General features: G+C 40.8%; 1 protein-coding gene across 2 annotated transcripts in view; it reads left to right on the top strand.

The window, feature by feature from the left end:
- The window catches only part of PDK1 (pyruvate dehydrogenase kinase 1), a 32,573-nt gene that overhangs the window by 2,819 nt on the left and 12,006 nt on the right, over nucleotides 1-17,748 (top strand). For both annotated transcript variants that reach the window (XR_333463.3, XM_006141470.3), the window contains exons 3-7: nucleotides 4,932-5,003; nucleotides 10,154-10,338; nucleotides 11,234-11,329; nucleotides 13,893-13,970; nucleotides 16,124-16,200. Coding sequence is in view for 1 of the 2 variants with exons in the window: in XM_006141470.3 (XP_006141532.3) it covers nucleotides 4,932-5,003; nucleotides 10,154-10,338; nucleotides 11,234-11,329; nucleotides 13,893-13,970; nucleotides 16,124-16,200 (508 nt within the window). In the remaining variant the exon portion in view is untranslated. The remainder of the gene's footprint in view (nucleotides 1-4,931; nucleotides 5,004-10,153; nucleotides 10,339-11,233; nucleotides 11,330-13,892; nucleotides 13,971-16,123; nucleotides 16,201-17,748) is intronic.

Below are 17,748 nucleotides of genomic sequence, written 5' to 3'. Positions count from 1 at the left end.
GAGGGAAAGAGAGGAAGAGGAAGAAAGTTCCCCCTAATGTGCCCTAGGTCACCCATAATCCGTTCTCCAGTTCTCTGTCTTTTAGGATTTGAGATGCTTGACACACATCTTGTGTGTTTTTCAAGCTTCTAGGCCTCCATGGCCAGGTGGGGTCCAGCTCCCTTAACCTTGGCTGGCCTAGAGGTATTACTGTGTTCATTTTTCAGACAGGAACTGAGGCACGTAAATGTTAAGTCCTTTGGCTAAGGCAGTGCCACTGATAATGGAGCTCGGATTCAAACCCAGATATGTCTGTTTCTGCTACACTATGCTGTCGTCAGAATTAGATGTATTGAATGGTATATATATTTTTAATAAACTAAATCTTATGTTGAGGTATATCTTTTTACAAATTACAAATATTAAAACTTTTAGGACCAGCAGTTAGCGTAATGGCTGTCACTGAACTCCCATGTAGCCAACTGCGGTTCTAGTCCCCAGACACAGTGGCTTATACTCAGACCGGGCGTGTGTGCATGTGTGCCCAAGAACCCGAGAGGAGAATCAAGGAGAAGGGATTGTGGCGTGACCATCCCCCCAGGGGGTGATTTCTTGCTTTCTATCTCTCTGTCTCTCTCTGTCTTTCTGGTGAGCGCATGTACCCTGTAGCAAAAACCTCTCCAAAAAAAGAAAAAAACCTTTTTATTCTTCCATTTTAAAATAGTTAAAAATTATTTGAGTCATGCAGAAGCTGATCTCTCTTCCCCAAAATGACTAAAGTTTTTTTGGTTAATGTTATTAATTTAAAAGTAGTATTCTCTTTAGCAATGTAAATTTCAAACAAAGAGGATGGACAGAATTAAGTCTTAAAGGGAAAAATTGAAAATTTTTTGCTGCAAAATACTTCTCAATTGTAATTCATGGAGATCCTAGTTTTCTTTTTGTAGGCTTTATAGTTTGTGGAAGAAGTGCCCTAATATCAATTTTCAAAAAGTGAAAGAAATATGCCTGATGTATACATGACAATCAGATGCTATCTAGTGTAGTATGAAACAGTTATAAATGTGGCTTATGTGTGAGGCATTTATTTGGGAATTATGATAGAAAATAAAAGAGAAAATATTTTTTAAATAATTATTTTTATTTAACTTTATTCATTTATTCATTCATTTATTTATCTTTAATTTGATCATACAGAGATACAGAAAGAGAGGGAAAGTGAGAAAGTAAACCACTGGGTCCAGGACTTGAACTGTAATCGTCCATGTGGGACTGTCCAGCACCTTAACCACCATGCCACTTGCTGGTCCCAAGGAGGAAATATATTATAATTTTCCATAGAAGCTTCTTCCTTTTTTTAAAACATTTTTTACTGAAAATGGAATATGCTTTTTTTTGAAATCTACTCTTTGCCTCGCATATAATAGGCATTCAAATATGAATAAAGAACATAGCTTTTCTTTTTATGAATATGAAAAATAATTAATGGTTAAAACAAAATGACAGCTATCCAAACCACTTGACTTTGGGGTGCAGTGAGGCATTTTATGTGTCAGAAACCGCTTTCCAAACCAACATGTGAGTTTATAATTAATTAATTATTTATTTATTTATTTGCCAGTGTGCCCCAGTGAAAAGACAAGGAGAGGGAGAAATTGAGAAAGCATCCCCATGGGGCATGCTCGTGTCACAATCCCTTCTCCATTTCTTTCTCCTTTTCGGATTGTGGGCACCTACGTACATATAGCCCATTATGCTATTCTTTTTTTTTTTTTCCTCTTTTTTAACTTAATTTTTATTTATTATTATTTTTTAATTTGACCAAAGAGACAGCGTGCGAGAGAAGGGGAAAGTCAAAAAGCAAGCTACCAGGTCCAGGACTTGAACCACAGTCAGCCATGTGGGAGTCCAGCACCTTAACCACCACACTACCTGCTGGCCCTGAGCCCAGTGTGTTTTTCAAACTGCCAGGTCCAGTGCTCTGACTACACAATAGGCTGTGTGAGATCCTGCTGTCTTAACCACCACACCGTAAGTTGGCCCAGCTTTACAAATTTTTGGAACATTTCATTTCTCCTGCCACATTAGAGGGGTTGTAAATACTAGTGAGTACAGACAAGCCAAGCAGACCTTGCTTACCCTTTTGAAGAAGGTAATGGAAAAAAAAAAAAAAAAAGAAGATAATGGAAGGGTAGAAGATATTTTTAGCTCTGGCTCTGTAGTGCCATTGTATGTGGCTGCATGACCTTGAGCAAGTCATCTGGCCTTGGCTGTCTGCATTGTGCTCCTTCCTTAACAGGTGCTATGCTACCTTAATTTGTTAGGTACATTTAAAGCCTGTGCTTTTGTGACTTTTGTGATTTTGTTCATTTCTTTTTAAAAGAAAATGGTAAATTGAAGACTTTTAGTAAATTGTGGTTGCTTGAACATAGGCATCTAAAATTGAGATGCTTGTCTTTTATTTATTTATTTGTTTATTTTAAATTTGCCAGAGAGCCCACGTACTTGCTGGAGAGAGACAGAGAGAGAGGAAAAGAACTCCCTTTAGGAAATGGTCATGCCTCAGTCTCTTCTCCATCTCTTCCCTCCAAATCTTAGGATTTGATGTATGCACATACACACACCCAGCGTATTTCTCAAGCAAACAATTCCAGGTTTTTATGCTGTTAGCCATGTGGGATTTAGCTACCTTACCCACCTTGCCACTGGCTGACCTTAAAATTAAGGTTTTAAAGCACAAACATTTAAGTTAATCAATACATTCTTAGAGTGATAGTCTGGTTCTCATTTTATTGAGACTAAAATGAGTTAAGTCATTTCCCCAGGTGACACAGTTATTGGTGACTGAGTCAGGTTTCATCATCATCAGTGTTGATACTTTAAAGGTTAGTGGTAAGTTTTTTGGATTTTTTGAGAGAGAGATTTTTGCTATAGGGTGCATGCACTCACTGGAGAGACAGAGAGACAGAAAGGTAGAATCTCTCCCAGGGTGATGGCCACGCCACAGTCCCTTCTCCTGGGATGAATTTCAAGCCACCAGGTCCGGGACTCGAACCGTGGTCAACTATGTGGAAGTCCAGTGATGTAGCTGTTATGCCATTTGCTGGTCTCAGTGGTAAGTTTTCAAAGTTTAAAAATTATTTTAGCTGGGGCAGAAGGCCACATGGTGTTTAAGGCTCTGGATCCCACATGGCCGGCTCCACAGTCCTAGTCCTGGACCTGGAGGCTTGAAACACCCACCAGGCACATGTGCATACATGCCCAAAATCCTGAGAGGAGAATGGAAGAGAAACGATTTCTTCCTTGCCAATCCTCCTGTGGTGTGCGTGGGGGGTGATTTCTCACTTTCTCTCTCATGCCTGTCTTTCTCTGGCAACTGTACATGCCATATGGATAAAAAAAATCTAAAAAGCCGAACTATTTTAGGGTATATAACTTTTTTTTTAAAAGAGATTTTTGCTATAAGGCACAGGCGCTCACCATTAAGACAGAGAGACAACGAGAAATCACCCCCCCAGGGGGGATGGCCATGTCCTAGTCTCTTCTCCATTCTCCTCTGGGGATTTTGGGAATGTATGCACACACATTAGGCATGAGTTTCAAGGCTCCAGGTCCAGGACTTGAACTGCCGTCAACTATATGGGAGTCCAGTGATAAACTATTATGCCATCTGTTGGTCTCTTTTAGGGTATATACCTTTTTTTTTTTTGAGAGATTTTCGCTATAGGGCGTGTGCACTCGCCAGACAGACACAGACAGACAGAGACAGAAAGCAAGAAATCACCCCCCAGGGGGGATGGCCACGCCACAATCCCTTCTCTTCCATTCTCCTCTTGGGATCTTGGGCACGCACGCACACGTGCCCGGCATTGAGTTTAAACCACTGGGTCCGGGCCGAACCATGGTCGACTACGTGGGAATCCAGCGACATAGCCATTACGCTAACTGCTGGTTCCCTAGGGTATATAACTTTTAAAAGAGTAGGAAATACTATATTCTTTTTAAAAAAGAATTATTTATTTATTTAATTCCATTTGTTGTTATTATTTTTTAATTTGACCAGAGAGAGAAAGGGAAAGTGAGAAACCAAGCTGCCAGGTTGGACTCAAACCATAGTCAGCCATGTGGGAGTCCGGCACCTTTAACCATCAAGCCACCTGCCAGTCCTGGAAATACTAACATTCTTAAATAAAATTTGGCCTATGCTTTTAGGAGAAAATGTGAACTTTCTACTTCTGTTTTGTGAAAACTTGAATGAGTGTAAAAGATACTCAACCTTGATTAGCCCAACATTCTTTTTTTGTTTTGTTTTGTTTAGTTTTTGATATTGGGCTTATGTACTCACCAGAGAGAGTCAGAGAGGGAAAGTGAGAAATCATGCCTCGGGGTGTGGCCAAACTGCAATTCTTTTTTTCCCATGCTTATCTCAGGATTGTGGGCACACATGCGCACATACCTGGTGTGTTTTTCAAGCCATTATGTCCAGGACTCAGCCACAGAGTTGGCCGTTTGTGGTCCAGCACCTTAACCACTGTGCCACCTGCTGGCTCTAATGAAGTATTCAAAATGAAAAATTATAAAAATGGCATTTGTGGGTCAGCAGGTGGCATGGTGGTTAAGACATTGGACTCCCACATGGCTGACCACAGTTTGAATCCTGGACCTGGGCAACTGGAAAATCATGCTGGGCACATGTGTGCAAGTGCCCAAAATCATGAGAGGAAAATGGAGGAGAAGGGATTGTGGATTGTGGTGTGACCAACCCCCACAGGGGGTAGGGGGCTTGGCGGAGTGATTTCTCACTTTCTCTTTCTGCCTCTCTCCAGGGAATGTATGCATCCTATGGCAAAAACCTAAAAAAGAAAAAAAAAAGGCTTTTGAGCTAATTTTCATAATAATGAACTTTCAGAATGTAAAGGAACTAACTTACCTTATTGATTTGTATTTTTTAGGTATATTCAGAGTCTCCAGGAACTTCTTGATTTTAAGGACAAAAGTGCTGATGATGCTAAAGCTATTTATGAGTAAGTACACTGAACACAATTATGAATATATTTTTTAAAAGCATTATTTATTCCATTTTATTTATTATTATTTTTTAATTTGGCCACAGAGACAGAGAGAGGGAGAGAGGGAGAGGGAGGGAGAGAGAGGAAGAGAAAGAGAACGGTAGAGAGTGAGCAAACAAGCCACCCGGTCTGGGTCTAAAACTGTGGTTGGCCATGTGGGAGTCCACAGTGCCTTAACCACCATGCCAACATCATTTTAAATAAAATGTAAATGTGCTGGGGCCAGCAGATGGCATAGTGGTTAAGGCACTGGACTCCTACATAGTCTCGGTTTGAGATGGACTTGGCAGCTAAAACTCACACTGGGTATGAGAGGAGAATGGAAGAGAAGGGACTGTGGTGTGGCTATCCCTCCAAGGGGTGATTTCTCACTTTCTGTCTCTCTCTGTCTCTCCAGCAAATGCACATGCCCTATGGCAAAAATCTCTCTCAAAACAAAAAGTAAATGTACTAAGAATACATTTGGATGTATTAGATCAATTCAAGGAAATTGGTTAATTTTGAAGTTCCCACTGCTTTTGAACGTATTGTAGTATATATCTTAGCAGCTTGATACCAACAAGGCAAGCACCATAAATCAGTAAATTGGACTGGACGCCAGAAATGCTTCATGTCCTCGTTACCGTAACAGAACACCAAGTTCAAATGTGATGATGACATGGCCTTTGTGCCACTTGGACTGTTAACCTGGATCATCAGTGCTCCTTCTAAGGACGGCCACTCTCAGCTCCAGCTGACCCTTACACACAGAAATGCTGCCTAGACTGTCGGATTTTTTTCTCATTTAGAGGAAAGCTACCAGTTTAGACTTTTAATCTAAAATCTCTCAATTTTTGAAGATTAGCAACTAATTAATTTTTTTTTTTTTACCTGAGAACCTACAGAAATATGATTTGAGGTCTCCAGTTTATGACTTGTGATCTGTAAGAAAACGTAAACAATATGACTGGTTTGCTAACTCATGTACCAGGATTGGTCAATTCAATTTATCTCCTCAGACTTATGCCAATGAACATTGCTCAGAACTTAACAACCTCCTCTCATCCTCAGTCTGTTAGGTTACTCATTTTTAGGTCTGTTTAATTTTTTTTTTTTGGAGAGATTTTTGCTATAGGGCGCGTGCGCTCGCCAGACAGACAGAGAGAGACAGAGAGACAGAAAGCGAGAAATCACCCCCTGGGGGGATGGCCATGCTGCAATCCCTTCTCCTCCATTCTTCTCTCGGGATCTTGGGCATGCATGCACATGCACCCAGCATGAGTTTTAAGCCACTGGGTCCAGGACGCAAACTGTGGTCGACTACGTGGGAGTTCAGCGGCATAGCCATTACGCTAACTGCTGGTCCCCCCTGGGTCTGTTTTTAAAGAAGGTAGCAATACTTTTTTTTCCCTTGATGAAAGAGAGAGGGGGGGACAGGGAAATAGTGAGAGGCAGAGAAAGATTTTTTTTTTTCCCCGGGATCTTGGCCACGCCCGCACACGCGCCCGGCGTGAGTTTTAAGCCACCGGGTCCAGGACGCGAACCACAATCGACTACGTGAAAGTCCAGCGACATAGCCATTACGCTAACTGCTGGTTCCTGAGAAAGATTTTTTTTTAAGAATTATTTTGGGACCAGCAGTTAGCGTAATGGCTATGTCGCTGGACTCCCACGTAGTCCACCGCGGTTTGCGTCCCTGCCCGGTGGCTTAAAACTCACGCCAGGCGCGAGAGGAGAATGGAGAAGGGATTGTGGCATGGCCATCCCCTCTGTGGGGTGATATCTCACTTTCTGTCTCTCTGTCTCTCTCTGTCTGTCTGTTGAGCATACACACCCTATAGCAAAAACCCCTCCCCCCAAAAAATAATAATTATTTTATTGGGACCAGCCAATAGTGTAGTGGTTAAGAATTATTTTATTTAACTTTATTTATTTATTTATTTTAATTTAACCAGAGAGGGACAGAGAGGGAGAAAGAGAGAAAGCAACCCACCAGGTCCGGGACTTGAACCGTGATCGGCCATGTGGGAATCTGGTGCCCTTAACCATCATGCCATTTGCCAGCCCCTAAGATAGGTATTTTTGACAGTTTTGCTGTGTCTCAATCCTTCTGCGCAGCTCCACATTAGCTAGGATCTCAGGTGTGCACAGCCACACCCGGCTTGTTCGGGTTGGTTCAGGAACTCACCTGTGCCTACTGTGAAGCTTCCCGCCTCTCAAGTGGTGGCACTACCTATGTAGCACCAGGACTGGATCTCTTAACATTTTTTTAGGCAGGGACTCTGTCAGTTGCAATCCTGCTGCCTCAGCCTCCTGACTCACTGGGACTACAGACACACCACCACACTCAGCACCTGGACTTGAATTTGGAACTCCTATGTGGCCTCCACCTCCTGAGAAGCAGCATAAGCCAGTGCATGCTGTTGCAGCTGGCCAGTGCTTTATTGCTTTTTCTTTTCAGTTCTTATTTTTTTCTAAGGCAAGAGAAGGGATATCCCCAGTAGGGTCATTTCACCACTCTCGATCCCCGGCCTCAGGCAGCAGGGTCATGGGCATGTGTTAGTGTGTGCAGATTGACCCCAGGACATGAGCCTGGGACCTTCCTGTGTGGCTTAGCATCGTGAAGTGTTGCCTCACCACTGTAAGAGTGGGAGAAAATGTGCACCTTCTACTTTTTGTTTCATAAAAACTCGAATGTGTGTAAAATGTAGAATAAATGTTGGCTGACCCAACATTTCTATCTGTAATTTTTAAATTTTGTTTGTTCGTTTTTGCCATAGGGTACATGCGCTCATTGGAGAGGGAAAGACAGAGGGAGAGTGAAAAATCACCCGCCAGGGGGGCTGGCCACACTGCATTCCCTCTTCCTCCATTCTCCTCTTGGGATTTTGGGCATGCATGCACACTTGCCAGGCGTGATTTTTAAGGCACCAGGTACAGAACTCAAACTGCATTTGGCCATGTGGGAATCCAGTGCTTTAGCTACCATGCCACCTGCGAACCCCTAAAAAAATTTTTTTTTAAGTTTATTTATTTCTTCTACAAGTGAGAGAGAGAGAGAGAAAGCCAGCCCCTCCAACAGGGTACCTATACCACAGTCCATTTCCAGTTTTAGCCAGCCAAGGATCATAGGCACTCATGTACCTGGTGTACTCAAGGAGGTCTCCGGACCCAAACCAGAGCTTCCTGTGCAGGTAGGTTCGTAGAGCATTGAGTTATACTGCTGTGCCACTGTCTGGCCCTAATGCCATTTTAAAAAAATAATTATTTAATATTATTATTATTATTTAATTTGCGATAGGGCACTGGTGCTCACCAGGGAGAGACAGAAAGAGAGGGAAAATGAGAAAGCTGCCAGGCCTGGGACTTGAACCATCGTTGGCTAGGGGAATTCCAGCACCTTAACCATCATACCACCTGCTGACCAAGTGCTTCATTTTTTTAAACATAGTTTTGGTCAGAAAATAGCATTCAGCTAGCGTTTACTCCCTACTATGTATGATGCAGACTTCACGTGAATTATGCCATTTAATCTTTTATCTTTAAAGATATTTTTGCTATAGGGTGCATATGCACTTGCCCGAAGGACAGAAAGCAAAAAATCCCCCCCCCCCAGGGAGGATAGCCATGCCACAATCCCTTCTCTTCCATTCTCTTCGGATTTTGGGCACATATACCCAGTGTGAGTTTTAAGCCACTGGGTCCGAAAGTTGAACCATAGTCAACTACGAGGGAGTGCAGCAATATAACCATTAAGCCATCAAGCCATCTGCTGGTCTGTCATTTAATCTTAAGACAACTCTATTGTAATAATGTTGTTTGTGCACAGAGACTGACTAACTTGACATCACATAGCTAGCAGATGGTAGGACCAGGATTTAGACCCATGCAGTGTCATTTAAAAGTATGTATTATAGAACCTTCCAACAATGGTTAGACATTCATAGCTGAACCTAGAAAATAAGGTGAGGTGTCAAGCAGAACAATATGCTTTTCTCAGAGCGATAAAGTAAACAAAGTGGTGACTAGAATGAAACTGTGTTGTTTTTTAAGAGTTTTGTTTGTACTTTAGCTTAACAGTTTGATTTTGAAGGTAATTACAAAGTAGGAATTCCAGAAATGTTTCAAGCAGTGGGAACACCATGGGAATAAGTTAATAGTCCTCAGGATGACTTTGAATGGGGAAATACTCATTTGGAAGTGTAAATTCTGATGGGTGTGTTAACAGATTGGCTTTGTTACTTCATAATTAAGTCTTCTTTCTTTTTTATCCCTCTATAAATTAACCATGAGAAATCTTGTAAATGACAGAAATAGGAAGTTGGGACGATTTGAAAATTTTTCTTTAAATACTTCTTCCCTTTTGTAAACCTGCAGGATGAATAAAATTAGAATGCTTTTCTACATTTTTTTTTGCCGGAGGACATTTGTGCTGGCCTGAGACAGAGAAAGAGAATGGACAGTGAGAAAGCACCTCTACACGGGGAATGGCCACATCACAAATCCCTTCTACCCCGTTTCTCTTTCCTTTCAGGACTTTGAGCACATGGCACACATGCTCTGCGTGTTTTTCAAGCTTCTGAGCGCAGACACAAACTGCCCAGTTGGCCACGTGGGATCCAGCTGCCTTAATCACCATACCACCGGGTGGCAGTCTGCTTTTTTCTAAGTGGTTCTTCCTTTGCACCCTAAGGAAAAGTTCCAAAACAGCCAGGCTTTATTGGCTTATTCATCTCGATTCCTTATGATGCTGTGTTCCCTAGGTGCAAGTACTCTGTCTTCTGTTATCCGAAATGTCCTTCATGCTGAGGGTACAGATCACCGTAGTTGATAATGGTTAAAGAAAACCCCTATGTTTTTAGAATTGTGTCTTGTGACACCTCTACTGTTAGGAGTCCAAGATAAGAATTGAATTTTGAAAGCTTTATTTTGGAGGTCCTTATACCTTCATGGGTTCATATGTTTTATGATATAAAATATATTGAAATAAGTATAAAAAAGAACATGTTGATATTCCTTGTGATGAATTAGAAGCTTCTTGCTAAAGCCGTTGGTTAAACTTATATTTTAGTGTTCAATGCTCTTGTCACAGTATTTGGCTGTCTTGACAGATGGGGTTTGTTCAGCTTTACAGATACTGTGATACGGATCAGGAACCGACACAATGATGTCATTCCCACGATGGCCCAGGGTGTGATTGAATACAAGGAGAGCTTCGGAGTGGATCCTGTCACCAGCCAGAATGTTCAGTACTTTTTGGATCGATTCTACATGAGTCGCATTTCAATTAGAATGTTACTCAATCAGCACTGTAAGTGTCGTAATGCCGAGAAAAGCAGCAAAATAAAATGTGTTGGTATATTTTAAGTCTATTTAGAAAAGTTCTTTAACATTTATTATTATTATTATTATTTTAAGTTTGCTAGAGGGCACATGTGTGCTCACCAGAGAGAGAGAGAAAGAAAAAGAGAGAGAGAAAGAGAGGTAAAGTGAGAAAGCAAGCCACCAGGCCTGGGACTTGAACCATGGTTAGCCATGTAGGAGTCCAACATCTTAACCATAGCACCACCTGCTGGCTCCAAAAATGTCTCTTTAGGCAGAACATTAGTTTTATTCTTTGACTTACTGAAAAAAAGTAAATAGATTATAAAGGATATAGTTTTATTGAATGTAAAATACTATGTTTATGCTTGAGAAATATTTGTTTCACTATTTGGTACCACTTAGAGAAATAGTATTTAAATCTGGAAAAGGACATTAGGTTGGTTAGCTTATTTTGTTTTTATTTATTTATTTAGAGAAAGAGATTTTTTACTATAGGGTGCATGTGCTCACTGGAGAGACAGCAAGACACTGTTCCCCCCCTCGCCCCCTGTGGGTGCCCAGACCTTGATCCCTCCTCCTCCATTCTTCTCTTGTGATTATGGGCATGCATGCATATGTGCCTGGTGTGTTTTAAGCCATTGGGTCTTGGACTTGAACCACAGCTGGTCATGTGGGAGTCCAGTGCCTTAACCCTTATGCTCTGCTGCATAATTTTTAAAATTATTTTTAATTTTATTTTATATATTGTTGTTATTATTGTTTTAATTTGCTATAGAGCATGTGTACTATAGAGAAAAAGAGAGCAAGCCACAAGGTCTGGAACTTGAACTGTGGTTGGCTGTGTGGAAGCACTTCTGGCCCCTGTTTTTATGTTTTGACAGCTTTATTGTTTGGTGGAAAGAGCAAAGGAAGTCCCTCTCATCGAAAACACATTGGAAGCATAAATCCAAACTGCAATGTTGTTGAAGTTATTCAAGGTAAATACTTTCACTGACCTTTCATAAAGAATGCAGAAATGGAAATTGTTGAGTGTTACTTCTTTCTATTTAAAGAGCTATTTGTATCATGAGGTAAAATGTTAGCCAATCTGTGGGTTTGAAACAACTTTATAACATTGTCTGCTATGTATAGGATTATTTTTTTATTTTTGTAAAGATTTTTGCCATAGGCTGTGCACTCCCTAGAAACAGACAGAGACAGAGAGAGGGAAAGTGAGAAATTACCCCCAGGGGGAATGGGCATACCACAGCTCTTCTCATCCATTCTCCTCCTGGCATTCTGGGCATGCCTGCACACCCAGGGTGATTTTCAAGCCTCTAGGACCAGGTCTTGAACTCTGGTTGGCTATGTAGAGTCTGTGGCTTAACCACACCATCTACTGGCCCCTGGGTGGATATTTTGTTGACACAATTTTTTGTTAGGCAAAGCTTGTTGATACTATAGAAGGTATCTGTTTTATTTTAAAAATTCAAGTCTCAGGGCCCGCAGGTGGCATAATGGTTAATGTGCTGGACTCCCAAATGGTCAACTACAGTTTGAGTCCCAGACTTGGCAGCTTAAAAATCATGCCAGGCACATGTGTGTACATGCCCCAAATCCCAGGAGAATGGAGGAAGAAGGGATTTCTGTGTGGTCATTTCCCCAGGGGGTGATTTCTCACTTTTCCTCTCACTGTCCCTTTCTCTCTTGGGTGAGCACACACATACTACAGCAAAAACGTAAAAAAAAAAAAAAAAAAAAAAATTAAAGTCTCTATTTCCCCCTTTGTAATGTCTTATACTAGGAGTAGTGATTCGTAACAGTTACGTTTGCATCTTTCCACATTTTCCTGTTTGTACTGTGTGTACATATATGCAACTCGTGGTCTCACGTTGTGCTCTGTGTGTTTTTCTCACCTTTGCAGCCATCTTGTATTTCAGTACTTTCAGTACATGTGAATCTCCAGGATACTGAATGGCTATATAGACTGTGTTCATTTTTGTTTGTTTTATATTTTTGGTTTATTGCAAAAGTCACAACGCATTGTTGCATAGAAAAATATGTCATGACTTTTGCATAGAAAATTATGTCACAACCCCATAGTTTGCTATAGGGTACGAGTACTTGCTAGGAGGTTGGAGAAAAAGTGAGAAATCATCCCCCAAGGGGATGGCTATAGCACAGTCCCTCTTCCTCAGTTCTCCTCTTGGGATTTTGGGTACACATGTACACATGCCTGCATTTCTCAAGCTACTGGGTCCAAGACTCAAACCATGCAGACGGCCATGTAGATCCAGCTGCCTTAACCACTGTACCACCTCCTGGCCCCACTTAGGTTGTTATTTATTTATTTATTTTTAATGTATAATTTGCATTTTATTTTTTCCCAGTGGATAGTTCTTCAGTCCTTAAAGAGTTAGCTCCTTACATGGGCTTTAGTGGAGGGTGAGGGGCTGTACCCACAGGTCTAAATCAGGATGGGGGAGTTCGGTCCTGCTAAGCTTCACCAGATCGGTTCCTGACTACCTTGCTATGAGTGGCGCAACTCACACAGTAATGTAGCTTCACATGCAGCTCAGGTTGCACATAGGCATCAAAGACACTTGCTTCGAAGATGTCCCTGATAACTATGGCCTCTACTATGGTTTTTTTTTTTTTTTTTTTTTTTTTTTTTTTTTTTTGGGGCGATGGGCTTTCCAAAAAAAAAGGTATCACCCCCCCCCCCCAGCCACGGGGGATGGCCACGCCGCAATCCCTTCTCCTCCATTCTCTTGGGATCTTGGGCACGCACGCACACGCGCCTGGCGTGAGTTTAAGCCACTGGGTCCGAGACTTGTACCATAATGGGAGTTCAGTGACATAGCCATTATGCTAACTGCTGGTCCCGCTCTTTTTTTTTTTTCCCTCTACTATGTTTTGAATGACAAACTTTTTAATAGCCTTGTCCTTGGGTGCCCATTGGGCACCGTTCATGCAGTGAATAGGCTGCACGAGGCCACGGCCCTTTTTGGGACAGCCACTGTTCCTTCTTTTCTTCATCATCTTGGAAGCGAGGTCCTGAGACATCGTTTTTAATTATTTTCTGTTACCAGCAATGCTATAATGAACATCCTTAGATACATGCCAACTTTTGTTAGTATCTTAGATGGCAAGGTTCCTAGAATTAAAAACATTTAAAACAATTTTCAAATTTTGAGAGCTTCAAAAAGTTATCAGATAGTGCATAAGAGTATTTCCTAAATTCTCACAAACTTTTAAGAGTTCATTACATATATTGTAAATATTTTCTGTAGCCTATTTTTTTTAACTTGGTTTATGTTGTCTTCTAGCATATAGACATTTTCCATTTCTTTGCAGTAATTCATATCTTTCATTGTTCCTTAATGGTTAATAGGCTTTGTTATATCATACTTAAAAAACACCTTCCCCAAACTAAGATTATTAAAGTATACTTTTTTTGAGAAAATTTTAAATTTTCATTCGTCAGTACTGTTGACATCTTAATATATGAAACAGAACTACATTTATTTAATGCTTTCTTTTTGTTTCTATTCACACTAGATGGCTATGAAAATGCTAGACGTCTGTGTGATTTGTATTATGTTAACTCTCCTGAACTGGAACTTGAGGAACTAAACGGTAAGCCTGTTGTTTTTTTCCTCAGTGATTAGTATTTTGATTGCTTGAGAAGGAATGATAAGAATTTAGATTTGTTTTACTTAAAAAAGAAGCTTTTTTAAATCAACTTAATTGGCTATGAAGACTGAAGGAGAGTAATCATGTAAAAAACAGATGTGTGTATAAATATATATGCATATATATAAATTTATTGATTCTTTAGCTATTTCTATTCCATTTTCCTTAATTTTAATGAATAAATTTGATTATTGGCTTATCTTTTAGTTAATCATAGAAAAATCTGATGCCAGGTAAATTACATTTGACTTCTGAGTACATTCCAGTGATACCTAGTTTGCCCTTTTTTACTTCCTAAGCTGTGAATCATTTTAATTGTTAAAGTGAAAAGGCTAGGAATGTTAAAGAGTAAAGAAAGGTGCTCATCTGTTTGAGAATTCATTTCTGACAGTTGTCTTTCATCCTGACCTTTCTTTTGACCAGAAAAGGTTTTGATGCATTGGAAGGAAGCAGATGAGTCTGATTCATTTTACCAGAGTTATGGTAGTTCAAAGAGAGAAAAATATTTCCTACGTTAAGATGATCCTTGTAGAAGATGATGAGAAAATTAAAATTAAGTAGACTTTTACTAGACCTCAGAGCAGGAAAGTAGTCAAAGTTGCCCAGGTGGAAGTAAAACTGCATGGTAGTTTTCTAAAGCCTGGTTAACTGTTGATTTCTGGTGGTACCCTTTGGTAAACAAGAACCATAGTGTGCAGATGACTAGGGATTTGAACTGCTGCTGCAGGCAGTTTCCAGATGTCCCTTGTGTTCCCAAAGTGTTTATTCAGGGGAGAGTCCACTTATAGGTTGATCTAGAATTCTAGGGTCTGAATCTTACTACTCTGCTGAGGGTCCACACACTCTACCCTGCTCACCCCTAACTGGGCTTCTATGTTTGAATGTAGAATTAATATGCCTTGAGAAATTGATGTTAGCTGCCTTTTTAAAGTTCAGCTTTATAACCATAGAAATGCCTATTATAGACAATATCCCATTCAAGTGACATATTTAGAAAATGGTTCCTTTAAAAAAAAATTGCTAATAGGGCATGTATACTCACTAGAGAAAGGGAGAGAGAGAAAGAAAGTGAGAAATCAATCCCTTTTCCTCCATTTTTCTCTCAGGATTTTGGGCATGCATGCACACACACTCACCATGATTTTCAAGCCCTAGATCCAGGACTCAAACTGCAAAGTATTCCATATGGAATTCAGCTGCTTTAACCACCATACCATGAGCTGACCCAGAAAATTGGTTCTTTTTTTAAAGAATTATTTATTTTATTTTATTTTATTTTATTTTATTCATTCATTTCTTTTAATTTGACCAGAAAAAGACACAGAGAGAGAGGGAAAGCGAGAAAGGAAGCCATCAGGTCTGAGATTCCAACCATGGTTGGCCATATGGGAGTACCCAGCACCTTAAGCACCACGCCACCTGCTGGCCTCCAGAAAATTGGTCCTTAAAAAAAAAGAAGAGAGGGACCAGCAGTTAGCATAATGGCTATGTCGCTGGACTCCCATGTAGTCGACTGTGGTTCGAGTCCTGGACCCGGTGGCTTAAACTCATGCCAGGCGCGTGTGCGTGCGTGCCCAAGATCCTGAGAGGAGAATGGAGGAGAGGGGATTGCGGCGTGACCATCCTCCCTGGGGGGTGATTTCTTGCTTTCTGTCTCTGTCTCTGTCTGTCTGGTGAGCGCACACGCCCTATAGCAAAAACCTCTTCAAAAAAAAAAAAAAAAAAAAAGAGAAATGTATTCATGTGAATTGGACTCTGGAAATCATAGACTTTAACATTTCTTTTTGCAAAGTAAAATTTCTACCTTAAAGTTGAGTGTCCTTTAAAAAAAGATACCATTGTAAAGAAGAATGGGAGGGCGGATGGTAGATTATTATGCAGGATTGTGAGAAAGGACTATAGGACCCTTGATACTGTCAGTTCCAAATGTTCGTGAATATGGGATCCAAACACTAATTCTGTGGAGAAGTGGTATAACAGCTCTCCCCAAATAATACTACCCTCCAGAGTTAATGTTTTCATCACTATACGATTTATTCTTCAAAATGCTTTAAGCACCTCTCTATACTTTCATATTTTTCTCTTCTAATCTGTAGCAAAATCACCAGGACAGCCAATACAAGTGGTTTATGTACCATCCCATCTCTATCACATGGTGTTTGAACTTTTCAAGGTTTGTAAAATAGTATTGCATAACCCTTACCAGTCCTTTCATGAGGTTAGGATTCTGCCCTCCAAGTCAGATATTCCCCTGGGTTCTCCTATCTTATTAAAAGATGTCATTTCATGTCAGTATTGTGTCACAATGCCGGAGATAGTTTCTGTAAACATGTCCACACACCTTCAGTGTAGTGGTGAGCTCGGACTTTGGAGTAAAAAAGACAAGGGCTTGCATCTCAGTTCTGTTACTTAATGTCTGTGAGACCTTGGGCAAGTCACTTAGCTTCTCTGAGCCTCAGTTTTCTCTTCTGTAACATAATACTATCCAGGATTATTTATGAAGATTGAGAATAACATAATAAGTATTCAGTACAATAGTACATTATAGGTACTTAGTAAAGTTATGTTTTTGTAAAGCAAAATATTTAAGAGTGATTTCTCTACTTTTGTATTCTCAAAGCACTGGAGTCCCACTGAAAATGCTTTTTTGTTTGTTTTTTTTCTGTTCTTTTGTTTTGAGAAAGTCATTCATATTGACTCACATGACGTGATGTATTATTTTTGTTCTTTTATTAAGGTTTTTGTCATAAAGTGCTTGTGCTCACTGGAGAGAAATTGAGAGGGAAAGGGAGAAATCACCTCCCAGTGGGGATTGCCACCTTACAGTCCCTTCTCTTCCTTTTTCTTCCTGGGACTTTGGGCATGTTTGCACACGTACCCGGCATGATTTTCAAGTCTCCAGGTCTGGGACTCAAACTGTGGTCTGCCATGTGAAAGTTCCAGTACCCTAACCACCATGCCACCTGCTGGCTCCTATTTTTGTTCTTTCCAGCAAATTTTGAAAACTACATAAAATTAAGCTTGAGTGTTGAGAGAATCTTTTGTCGCCCCCAGCGATACTTGCTGGTTGACAGAAGGGTGGGTGTTGATTGACAGGAGTCCCTGTGGCTGAAAGCAACTGGCCTAAATCAGAAACCTGTTGTCTCTCTTACTCTAGTTACTGTGTCTTCAGCAGCAGCCAACTCCAAGACAGAAGAGGTGGCTTTCAGTCTGACAGTGAAAAAGAAAAATACACTGAGACCTCAGAAAAACCGATTGAATCTTAGAACAGCAAGGTTTCAAGAATGCTCTTGTTCTAAGACAGCAAGAACCTAGCTAATATCTTATTAAATCTCCCTATTAAAGTGGTTGTATCAATAGCAATTGGCGCTTACAGGGTTAAAGCTGGTGTTTTCCTGAGTTCCAGTTCGTGCCCTGTGATGCTTAATCAGGGAGTGCCCTATCTTACACAGCGTGTGCTGCATGCCGTCTGCAGCTGCGGCATTCCTCTGGAACCCGGCCCTAAACTGAGGTGGTGGAACCTCTTCCTCAGGGCTGCTCTACTCTGGTTCACCAACCAGGGCTACACTTCCTTTTGTTCAAATGCAGCCCTTTTTGCCTCTCCAGTTTAGCCTAGCCTTTATCATGTCCTACTCCATTGTTGCCTGTCATGTTGTTACTGTTTAATCCGTAGGCTATGCTGGCATTTATTGCCCGTGTCCTTTAGAAATGGACCAAACGG

The sequence above is a fragment of the Tupaia chinensis genome, unplaced genomic scaffold (genome assembly GCF_000334495.1).
Source record: "Tupaia chinensis unplaced genomic scaffold, TupChi_1.0 Scaffold000056_1, whole genome shotgun sequence".
Taxonomy (NCBI): domain Eukaryota; kingdom Metazoa; phylum Chordata; class Mammalia; order Scandentia; family Tupaiidae; genus Tupaia; species Tupaia belangeri.
This window is presented reverse-complemented; position numbering and strand designations above follow the sequence as displayed.